Here is an 11,890-nt window from a genome sequence, read left to right as displayed (position 1 = left end):
GTCGTTGCCAGAAAGGTCAAAGCAGCAAAGTCGGATGCCGATGAGATTTGACAGCTGATGCCACGGGAGAAGATCGTGTTTAGTTCGGAGCCAGAGGCGAAACACGTGGATAAAGACAAACTTCCAGTTGTTTGAAGGGTAAATCTGACACCTCAGAGCCAAATGAAACTTCAATAAACCGGTGGATTTATGTAGCTGGTAACTCTCCTTCACGTCCTTTGCTACTACAGAGGGAGATGCTCGCGCTCGGGAGGAGACACGCGCAGCGGGCTCCGGATGCGCGGATTGGTCGGACGCTCCACGTTGCACAAACCTAAACAGCAGCGTAAGGCAGAGACGGATGCGGGATGCAGCAGCATCCTCGCCTCTGAGCAAAGCTGCGCTGCGAATATCAATTCAGCAACGGGCGCCCGGTATAATTACGCCGTCGAGGGACGCCGTGCGGCTCTGCGCCGGATCGTCGCCTCGCCCGCAGCCGCGCCAGACAGCACGGCGCTGTTTTCCACCTTCCAATGAGGAGCATCCGCTGGCAGAAAAAAAGCTGGGGGCTGATCGCTAATACTGTCTGATGTGCAGCACAAGCGCCGCGCGCACCTGCGGTACGAAGCAACGCCATGGGCTCCAGGCTGAGCAGGCAGAGCAGCCTCGACAACGAGAATTTCTCCAAGAAGCGGCGCAAGCTGCTCGACGGCGCCGCTGAGGGCGAGCGGGGCGGCAGGGGCGGCGGGGACTTTCTGTTTGCGCTGATGCTGAAATCGGACAAGCTGCCCGGGATGCTGCGCAGGACCAACCACAGCCCGTACATGAGGCGCGTGGCGTGGATCAAGGAGATCCAGAAGCTGCTCCGCGAGCGCAGGATCGAGCAGGCGACCGACGTGCTCAAATTACTGAGGAAGGTAAGAGGGGCCGCGCGCGTGAGGTCGGACCTGTTTACGCGGCGCCCGCGCGGCTGCCGCTGCAGCGTTGGGTTCGGAGGCGGCCGTACGTGCTCACGCGCGTCCCACAGCAACAGATGGCGACGTGAGCGCGAGCGTGCTTCACCCTCTCCTGACCTCTGACCCCCCTCTCGCCACCTCTGGCCGCGTATTTTTCCCCCACGTCGCGACTCTCGAGTGTTTCTGCTTCGGCCGCTTCCTCCGGGAGCGTTTGTTTTTAGAAAGTGGGCCACCCGGAGAGCAGTGGACCCGTGACACACTGTCGGAGTGGCAGACAGCATGTGACTCACCACCGTGTGCAGCCTCGCCGTGGGCCCGCACCTGATCAGCGAGGACAGCTTGCACAGGATGGGAAACTGGTCGGAATGCATGCATTTAGTCAAAGCTGCTCCACCCCCCTCGCATCGGCCCTGTTTCCCTCTGTGGTCAGCCTCACCTCTCCTCGCCTGCTCTAACGGGCCCATTAGGGCCCCCCCCCCCCCCCCTCCTCTGTAATGGCCTGTGCTCCGGCAACAACAACACAAGCCCCGGAGACGCGAGTTCCACAATACAAAAGATACAAAACATCTGGTTTCTGCAAAAGGTTGTGTTAAAGTTTACAATGAGAGAAAAAGGTCACACAAACGAGAATCTATTTCATGTGATGCTGTCGTCGATTAGCGTGGCCATGACCCAGTTTCCAGCTCCTCGAGGCTGATGGTGCATTTTTAAGCGATAGGATAGTTTTCAACGCCCGTTTCTCTGGCGCTGTGGGACGTGCGGAGGAATAGTGCACGTAGGTGTATTGGAGATGTGTGATCTCATTTGTTTTCCTGCCCTCAGGCCCTCCTTTGTCTTTTAGCTGTCGGCCCATCCGGCATTAATTACTCTGAAGCCTTGACAGTGGAGAGCGGAGCCTCCTTAATCAAGCCGAGGAGATAAACTGGCTGCCCGGGCTCCGTGACAGCCACGTCACGGGGGACGCGGGCTCTTCCCCTGAATCAGCTCCCCTGTTCGCATAATAAGCCAGCCTTTAGCGCTACTGCCACAGTGGAAGCCACGCATCCGGGAGGCTCTTTTCGCCGGATCTGAGAGGAGTTTGCGGAGCAGTTAATTGGCGCGTGACACCGAGCTCGGCTCCTGTAATGACGAAGATCGCAGCGCCGACGACTCACGGCTCGCGCGTGACGGTCGATAGCGTCTGAACTCAGACGGGAGGTATTTTTACACCTGAATGCTCAAAAAAAAAAAAAAAAAAAACACGGGCAGCTTCCGGGCTGAGTCTGTTCTGTGGAGCTGCCTCTCAAACGGCCAATGACAATCAATGCGGACGGCGTGTGCGTCTTCAGGCTTCGCTCATTAAAGTTGCATGGGCCGCGTAAGTGCTCGCCATTGTACAGCTGTTGGCCCCGTCGGGACCTGGAGGTGGAGGCAGGGGGTCCGGTTCCGTCCACACAGCCGCACGGCACGTGACTTGTCTCATCACACTCCAAAGGTCACCTGGGGTCATCTTGTGTTTTTTTTTTAGTGGGTTTCACTCGTTCGACATATTCCTGACTAATCCTGCACGACAGCTGCCAGTTCTGACCTCTTTGGAGGCGCCACAATGCGCCGCGCACGTTTGTAAATCGCACATAATCCGACGTGGTAAACTAGGAAACAGTTCAGTGCAGGTTGGGGGCATTCATACGTCGCCATGCAGCTTAAGCATGGAGATTGTGGAGCTCTTTTTCAGGGGGCAAGTGCTAAAAAACTGCGTGTGCAGCCGTGACGTGGGCTCGGGCAGCACTGGTCTGCTTTGCGTCGGCACATGCCCTGTGGTAAAATATGCCCAGGCGCAGCATCGCCCGCGACCCCCCCTTGAATTCGCTTTTCTACTTTAGCGGAAAAAGCTCCTGTCTTTTTGAATGAATATTTAAACCCAAACGCTTCTTTTATCTTTCCAGTCTGAGTCACACGGCAGCGGCCCCGGCTCCAGTCGCCGGCTCATTGTGACGTCACCTCGCCGTGGTTGTAATGTCTCTCTCCCTGTGTGTGTGTTTTTTTTCTGTTCCTGACAGGATCTGGGGCTGGAAGGCACCTCGCTCAACGACATCTTGTACAAAAACGCCGCTTTCCTCAACCTCGTGGACCCGATCTCGCACGAGCTGCTGCTCAGCCTGGCTCGGGAGATGCAGTGTCCTAAGAAGGTGCGCGTCCCGCGTGCAGCTCCCACTGTTCGGCAACAGAAGCCATTGCCCCCGCTGGGTTTCCTTTGTTAAGTAATGAGTTCTGGCGATCGATGAAAATTCAATCTTAGGATGTCATCGGCATTTCCGCAGATCGAACGCTGAAAGAAGCGTTGCTTTGGAGGAGCTGTTTAATGGAGTTTGGTGAAATCTCACGCCTGAAAACTCATAAAGCCGGAGTAAATATCCACAAAATTGCAAGTGCATATTATATTATTTTTATAGGCCACGGCCACCAGCGCCTGCAACAAAGGTAATGAACTGAATTTACCGGTGGCTGTGTTGGATCTCGCCTCTCTCTTGTGAACTTCCTGTGTTTCTCACACTGCATGTGATTAGATTTTCCTGCTCCACTAAGGCAGTCACATTGTGCTTTGTGGCGGATGAGCTCCAGGCGTTGCAAATAATAACATCTTTTTTCTTCGTTTTCATGCGAAAGATGTTCCAGTGGCAGGTTGTTGCGTTTTAATACATTTTAAGGCTGGAAAGTGTCAAAATGCATCAATCACTTAATTTTTTTGTTCATTTCTGAGAGTCAGCTTTTGAGAAGATGCTGCATCGCTCCTGTCCTGCACCATTTTGAACTCGCCTTGTGCTCTGCTCCGCAGGACGCAGACACCATAAAGTCTTCGGACAAGATTTGCAGACAGCTGATCTATCACCTGACCCCGCACTCTAAGTGGCTGAGGCAGAGCATGTCCAGACGGAAATCCCAGGCCTGGTAAGCCCTTCGGTCCCGACGTCCAGCCTGTAATAAATCTGCAGCCCTGCAAAGCACACAGCGTCCAATCTGTGGAGCTCTCCATCTTTTTAGCTGACGCTGAACTGGGGCAGAGCTGGCCACGGGGCTGACCCGATGGGAACTCCATGGCAACCGCACTTGTCAGTCATCTCTCTTTTTTTAAGTGCTCAGGTTTGTGCAGTGGATGTGCACGTTGCCACCGGGCTCTCGCTCTCTCTCTCTCTCTCTCTCTCTCTCTCTCTCTCCAAAAGTGGAACAGGGACATTTTTTTGTCCATCTGTTTTTGCCCAATAAAAGCTGGGAGGGCTGTGTTAAAATGCATATATATTCATCTTGATGAAAGAATTAATTGCGTTTGATGTGCAGATGATGAATAGGGAATCAGCTCGTTCTTTGAGGGCCCGGGTGTAATCCTGTTCACCAACAGCCGATAATAATTCACTCTGATTTAATTGCTTATTCTAGCCGACTGGCGCGCGCGTCGTCTGCAGACGGTAATAACGGAGGATGAGGCCGGTTTCATGTGAGTCAGTCAGAGACATGAGCACGTAGAATCTGAGAAAAAGTGAAGGCATATCGGCAGAGATCTGACAGAAGCAGACGCCAGGAAAGCTTTGTTGTGCTCGTGGATGTTTAATTCAGCCAGAAGAAGAAAGACGCGGGATTTAACAGACAATGACAGCGTCTCCGAAAAATGTGCAGATACGCTCCATTGCTAAGTTCCTATAGCTGAAGGGCTTCTTTTTTTTTACTTAGTCATGTTGCTGGCTTCATAAACCCGCAGAGAGTGAGACAGTCTGACACCGGCTGAGACAGCAGGAGAAGCATGAATCATTAAAATAGAAAAAAAAATCACAGAATATTAATACAGCAGATGCTGTGAGCGCTGACAGCTTTGCATGCTGTTGTGTTCACCAACAAACACCTGTCAGTGCTACTGTATGAAGAGATGAGATGCAGCCACTCTGACGGTGAGATCCACCTCACACTTCAGTGTCTGGAAAAACTGTTTTCTACTTTTCTACTACTTTTAATAGTCATATTTCATCCATTAACCATTCATGACGCATTGCTTTAAAACAAATACAAATATTTGGATAAAAACACTTACTGAAAGTCAGAATATCACAATGTGTCTGCAAAGTATGTGCAAAGCTGCAGTTAGTTGTTCGAAAACTCACTAAATATCCTGCATCAGTCGTGACATCCAGATGTTTTAACATGCACGTCATCCCTGCTGTCAATGCTGCGGCTGGTTTAGCTCATCTTTCAGGAGAGACGGTTATTATCCACCTGCCATGGAATGGTTTTTATCATTGGTCCTGATGACAAATCCCATCACCCAGGTTAGAATCAACTGGTCCAACTATTACTAAAGCACAAGAACGTAAGTAGATACAAATACTGTCCTTCATCATACAGTGCAGATGTTCCATGTAGTGGATAATACCAGTCCAGTTTGATTTGGTTCATGATCATTCACACACTTGTCTCAACCATCTTCACCACAGTAGATCTGCTTCACACTGTGATCCAACTAATCCCAGCTTGTGTTACAGCTGTTAAAATAATACATATAGATGCATCTAAACCGCAGCTGCTCCACATTAACGTCCCACTGTGGCCATGTTGTGGTTCGGTGCTTTGCCCACGGACTCTTGTTTGGCATCAAACCACTGATGCGTGACCAGTCGACCCCTCTCAACACAGCCGCCCCAGGATGCAATATATTACTTTAATTGACTTTTGACAACATGCGTCTATTCATTGTGGATCACTGTGTGACTCCAAGCTTCCATCCCTGTACCTGTTCAGGTACCGTACGCGTAGAATTCTCCCCCGTCAGGATAAGGGCTTCATTTGTCCGCATTAACAAAGGTGAGCCAAGAATCTGGTTTCAGAGGGGATTTTACCTCACTTCAGCCTCCATCTTTGTTCATCTGTCCAAAAATGCAACAGTCTCACTGTGAGCGTTCTCTGTGCTCAGAGGAAACACAATCAGCTCAGTCTCCTCTAATGCCACCGGGTTGTTCATCCCTTCATTATCCAGCATTAGCGCCGCACACCAGTCGCTCTAAGTACTGTACACACGTTTTCAGCCTGAAATGCCACACTGAATTAATGTCAGGTTCTTGCTAATCCCGCTAAGCTATCCGACTAGTTTACTTTGATAGAAAACCTTTGACAATGGGCTGGATGGAGGCAGTGACCGCGGCAGGGCACCGCAACCTTAGAGGTCGTTTCACGCCAGCGTTACAACTGGCAACGCTCCCGTGACCTTTTTTCGTCCCATCACAGTCGCTCTGTGCCATCAGCCACACTTGACCACAGCACTTACCTAAATAACCCAAACTACTGGTCAGTGGCTGCTGCTGCTGTTTCCCTATGTTCATACCTCCCTGCTCCCACCTGAAATCAATCCTGCAGATGACATCACCTCAAAGGGTTTGGTTTTTCCTTTCAAATTCAGATGTTGTCGTCTGGATGTCGTCTCTATGTGACATCAGCTGAACTCGGGATGATGAAAAGCTCCCCGATGCTCAGGATGATGAGGATAAGGATGATGTCACCGCCAGGAGGTTGTCAGCTGGAGGCAGAGAGGAGTGTAGCAGGGAAGGTGGATGGAAGCCACTCTCTAGCAAAGCCAATGGGAGACTGAACTCCTGGATAACATTTATTAAAAGTCATTCAAACTAACGGTCATCCTGGTTAGCTGGAGCTTTCCTTCCCGCTAAGAATAGTTACTCTAATAAATCATAGGACTCATCTGATTTACGCTGACTGATTTCAAATGCTGCCTTATTATATTAAACCAGTGACATGTAGAGATGCACTCTGCTTGCCCCATGTTAAACAGGCAGGACCTGAGAGATGGATTTCATTATACAATTCAACAATGACTTCACTGTGTAGTGGACATGTAGTTTGATTAGCAGCCATCTGTGCTCGTCCTGACATGGAATAGGACGTAGGATGAACATCCAGGAGAGTCGCTTCTTTCTTTAACCCTATTTCATGTTTGTCGGGAGCTCGTGGATGTTAAGGCGACAAAAAAAAAAAAAACAATCACCTCAAAGTTATCTGTGACACTGTTGTTTTTCCGCTCAGATTAATCTGGAGGAGGGATGAAAGCGGCGCAGACGCGCATTTATCAGCCTCCGAGAGCTCAAAGGGCTGAGTCGGCCTGAAAAAGAGGGAGTTATGTGATCAAACCCAATTCACACCTGCAGGGGAGCCTCTGCCAGGCTGCAGCCATTAGGACTTTGTGCCTCTGGTGAAGATGAGATTTTTGTCATACAAAAGGCTGCCGGCTCCAGACAATAGGGAGGAGGAGGAGGAGCATCTTCATCTCATAGGATGTATGCTGGTACACTGATTAAACTCCCCCCGTACCCCGACTTCGCCTGCGAGTTCCGTACCCCTTGTTATTTTTTCCCCTCTCATCACTCTATTACTGGACCCGCGTTTGAAAGCAGCCGGTTCGGTGGAGGTGCCGCCGAGGAGCTGTCATTTTCAGCGTGACCAAAAAGAGACTCGAACTCGGAGGCTTAACGAGCGACAGGTGCCGCACAGACGTCACAGTCAGTCAGTGGGAACTGGGCACCAGTAAATGGGCCTGACTGGAAACAAAAGGGCAAGAGCCTGTGCCAATTAAACACAAATATACAAAACTGGGATGGAAGCGAAACAGCATGAGGTTAACGGTCACATTCTGCCCTGTACAGAATACCTAGAATTTACTTTACTGCCTTACTTTCATATTATTCCTGTTCTGTTCAATAGTTGTGGAATAATAAAATGGAAGTACTGCAAAAATAGAAGGAATTCGCAGGGGCCCACTTGGATTTAATTACCAAATGGGCCAAGCTGGCACCGGCCCGCTGGCCTGAAATGCCAGGCGCTTCTTGTACCTCACTTCTCTGTTTAAAACCAGTAGAACTCACAGAGCTCCGTCAAAAGACACTCAGTGATCACAAAGAGTTCCTCCGGAGAACAAAACCGACCATAATTAGATTCAAAGTGAGCCGAAAGAGACAGAAAGCGCTGCAGCCGACGTGTTGACAGCCAGTCGGGCTCGTGACTCACGGCGCGCGCTCCGCTCGGTGGGACACAGATGGAGCGACGGCGCAGGGATCTGACTGATCCGCTGTCAGCAATTCAAAATGGTCGATCGGGGTGCGTGCGCCGCTCGCGTTCTGCTTTGTCAGTTGACTGTGCACAGATCAGAGGTTGTCAACCACGGCGTCGGCTCCTTATTCAGGTCAGACGCTTTAATCTTTTCAACTCCCTGCCGTCATCATGGGAAGAATAATAATGAGTCGAGACGGGTCGGGTCAAAAACACCTCAAGACAAGATGGGGAGTTCAGGACGGATGTAAACAAAGTATTGGGACAATGAAGAGGACTCCTAATGTGACTCATCTACTTCATAAATCACGTTACGCTGCGTCAATCGCACGCCCTGAACAAATGAAGCGTCCAGTGGTCGAGCAGCTCGCGCCTCCGTCCGGCCTCTAAATGAGTCATTTCAATAATGGAAAGTGGTTTTGAATTTTTCACCTACATTAAAAAATGATTCAAATCACTGTGAGTTTATGTGATCGCTAGTGGATCAATAATTAATGGCATCGGTTCACATTTACATCAGGCGTTAATGTGGATGCAGGGAACCGGAGCAGCTCAGTCTCCATCACTGCTGACGAGCCGATCACATCTTAATACCCAGCTTACGTCTAAGCTGTCGTTTCTGTGCTTTTCTAGCTGAATTTCAAGCCATGTGGTAACACGTTAGTACAATTAAGGACGTTAAAGTTCTGTCTGTTCCTAACTGATGATGCTGATGAGTGTTAACCAATTACATGAATTCAGAGTGACTTAATTGTTTATTAATGACAAGCAACGGGAGTTTATGATGAATCCTCGTCAGTCACTCATTACGAGTCATGCATTATTCAGCCATTTTCATTTTCTACCTGTTTTTCACTGCGTGTTATGAAGCAGGTTTAATTCTTTTTATAGCAAATATAGTGAAGCATTATGTCTGAAAGACTTTATCAAAAAAAAAAAAACGTTTGAAAATTGCTAAAGCCTCTCGTGTTTCCTGGCGCTGTGGTCCTGGGCCCGCACTCATAGCTGTGAGCAGGTTCTACAGTAGGACCATCTTGCTAACCAACAAACTAAGCGAGCTCCCAAACGAAGCCACCGGATCCGCTGTCCACTTTGAAAAGCCTCGCTTTTGGAGCCGCTCTGGTTTTAGGTCACGGCCCTCGGTGCTTTAAGCCCAAGCCGATGGCCTGCTTGGACGCTTTGGGACTTCTGTTTACACTAGTAAATCCCCACGCTGCAGTCTCTGTGTCAGCCTTCCGCTCCGTTCGCCCGTCCTTTATACAACACAGGAAACACGCGGCTCAAAAACCGAGGCCCCGTTGCCAACGTGCGAATCGGGGGAATGGGTCACGGGTTGAGGCATGAACACAGCAGGTGTGTGCGTTCGTGTTCCAGAGCAAGAAACCTCACGCTTCCCTCTCTCCGTGTTCTCCGACAGCCTCAAGACCACCCTGCAGAAAAAGCTCTCCAGCGACACGGTGGACCTGTCGGGCATCCCTCTGTCCAGCCGCGACGTGCGCCAGGTCGCCTTCTACCTCCAGAGCAACCGGGACAGCGTGGTGGCCGTGGACGTCAGCTTCACCGAGCTCCAGGACGAGAACCTGCGCTTCCTCCTTCCCCTGCTGGCCACGCTGCCCAAACTCAGCACGCTGGCCCTGAACGGCAACCGCCTCACCCTGGCTATCCTCAAGGACCTCACGGAGACGCTCAAAGACCCCAAGAAGTTCTCCAGCCTGGCCTGGATCGACCTGGGCAACAACGTGGACATCTTCACCATGCCTCAGCCGCTGCTGGTGGCGCTGCGGCGCCGCTGCAGCCTGAAGAGCAGCCTGCCCACCATCTACGAGTACACGGAGGGCCGGCCCTACAGCTACCACCTGGAGACGTCCATAGAGGAGCCCAGCCACTGCGAGGAGGACGAGGAGGACGAGGAGGCGGACGACGGCGACGAGGACGACGTGGGGAGCAAGTTGGAGCTGGAGCCGTGGGGCTTGGGGGAAAAGCAGCTCTCCAAAGACTTCACCCTCCACTACTGCGAGAGGTGATGTGGCCCTTTCTTCCCGAGGCTCCTTCAACTGTGGTTGAAACGTCATCCCACGGCACTCCGTTAGTTCCTTCGTCCTCTCGCCCTCACACCACGAGCCCTGTCACCTCTCCGAGGCACGAAGGGGACCGGTACCCACAAAGCGAGCCTCTCGTCCTGACACGGCTCCCAAGCTACTCCTAACCATCTCTGAGTTAACCCACACAAGATAGTGGCAGTCACACTGGAGGACTTACTGTGTTGGTGGATGGTGCTCTTGGGAACAAGGTGCGGTTTCATTGGAGGGGGGGCTGGAAGAGTTAACGAACCAGTGCTCTCTCTCTCTCGCTCTCTGTCTCCCCCTTCCTCTCTAGCTGTCTTTCTTTGTGCGGCGGCGGCCGAAGGGCCGGTCTCGAGGAGGGTTCGATCAGTCGGCCGGATGGAGGAGCGGCATCCCAGCGGTGGCAGAAAGCGGAACTCAAGTTAGCTTGGAAACACTAGATCCCACCGGGCCCTCGACCAGGACTGAGACTATCTCTGGCAGGCAGGGCCTAGCTCCACATTGTGTGTTCTCTGTTAATCTCCCAACAAAAGCTATGACACAAGTTCAACAGACTATACAGCCGAACCACCCGTCACGTGTCGCCAGCAAAACTGCTAGGTCAAGACTTTTTTTGCGCCCCCCCCCCCACCTTGTCTACTTGTGAATGCCCACGCGGCCTGTGTGTAAATGTCAACGAGGACAGAAAACAGGGTTCTGTTGTGTTTCCACAGGCTATTTCTGTGCACCACTGGTGAACAAAGCAATCTTAGAAGAGAACAGGTAGAACCCAACAATAGACAGCTGCCATTTTGATTTTGTCCTTGCTGATATTCACCTTTCTATTTATTGCACTACTGTAGCCATCCCCCAGTCTCATTTATGACACTACAGGTCAATATTAATCCAGATTACTCGCTGCTCCTTGTACTGCCGTTCCAAATATATGTTGCCTTCCCCATTTACTGAAAATCTGTGGCCCTGTGTTTGTCATAAGACACAACCATGACTGTTATTTATTGTTTAGAGTCTGTCTAGAGTAGCATATGATGACGTTAGACTGACCGAAACACTGCAGTGCACTTTAAGGCACCATTTCTTTTCATATTTGCGTTTGTCCAAAGCATATACTCTGTGTAAGGTGTTTGTAACTAAACATATTTACAAAGTTGAAGCTGAAAGCGGGCGTATCTCTTCTAGGTGAAACGGTGACCAAACTGCTCATGATTGTTAGAAAGATCATAAAAAAGCATCATATATATATATGAAATAAATGTTTAAATGTCTATTATCTGTGTCTATAGAGTAAAGCGTCTAATTGGTGTAATTATTTGTGTTATTGTTTTGGTGTTTAATCTCCTGTCGGACTCTGTAGGTGTAATAATGACTTTAAAACTGAGCGGTGACCTCCTGCTCCAAGCTGCTACCATTAAATCTGAAGGGTTCACACAACAAGCAGAAAATAGTTCATTAAATGTGCCGTGCACGCAGAGCAGATGCCCTTAATGTCCTGTGTTGAATCCATATGGAGATTATCGTCCACTAGGTTTGTAGTTTATGTTTTGTGCGTCGAACGTCGAACTCTTTGTTGTTGTGGCCTGCGTCTTTTCGTCTCATGCCGAACACTGACTGCCAATAAAAGCATCGATCCAAACTAAGAGGGGATGTGTGAATTGGTTTTATTTTGAAAAGCTCCCAACTTGAGAGAGCGCCGTCGAACTGTTGCCACGTGGGTCGCCAGCGCCGCTCCCAGAAACAAACAGGATTTATTTATAGAGATTAGTCTGCAAATAGGGCAATATTTAAAAAAAAAAATCCCCACAGCTCAGGCTGTGC

At 50.3% G+C, this 11,890-nt stretch overlaps 1 protein-coding gene across 1 annotated transcript; it reads left to right on the top strand.

Moving 5' to 3' along the window:
* lrrc75ba (leucine rich repeat containing 75Ba) lies at positions 1-11,714 on the top strand. Its single transcript, XM_029162069.3, has 5 exons — positions 1-138; positions 231-896; positions 2,975-3,103; positions 3,751-3,863; positions 9,430-11,714. Exons 2-5 carry the CDS (start codon positions 615-617, stop codon positions 10,034-10,036), a joined length of 1,131 nt encoding a protein of 376 aa, XP_029017902.1. The 5' UTR covers positions 1-138; positions 231-614; the 3' UTR covers positions 10,037-11,714.
* The last annotated feature ends 176 nt before the right edge of the window (positions 11,715-11,890 follow it).

Source organism: Betta splendens, chromosome 9, assembly GCF_900634795.4.
Source record: "Betta splendens chromosome 9, fBetSpl5.4, whole genome shotgun sequence".
NCBI lineage: Eukaryota > Metazoa > Chordata > Actinopteri > Anabantiformes > Osphronemidae > Betta > Betta splendens.
The sequence above is the reverse complement of the archived record's forward strand: the minus strand, read 5'-3'. Positions and strand labels throughout refer to the sequence as shown.

Excerpts from the sequence above, each read along its gene's own strand:
- lrrc75ba (XM_029162069.3), top strand. The coding sequence starts at position 615 with ATGGGCTCCAGGCTGAGCAGGCAGAGCAGCCTCGACAACGAGAATTTC. Across the intron at positions 3,104-3,750 it reads AGATGCAGTGTCCTAAGAAG|GACGCAGACACCATAAAGTC; the intron begins GTGCGCGTCCCG and ends TCTGCTCCGCAG. Across the intron at positions 3,864-9,429 it reads AGACGGAAATCCCAGGCCTG|CCTCAAGACCACCCTGCAGA; the intron begins GTAAGCCCTTCG and ends GTTCTCCGACAG.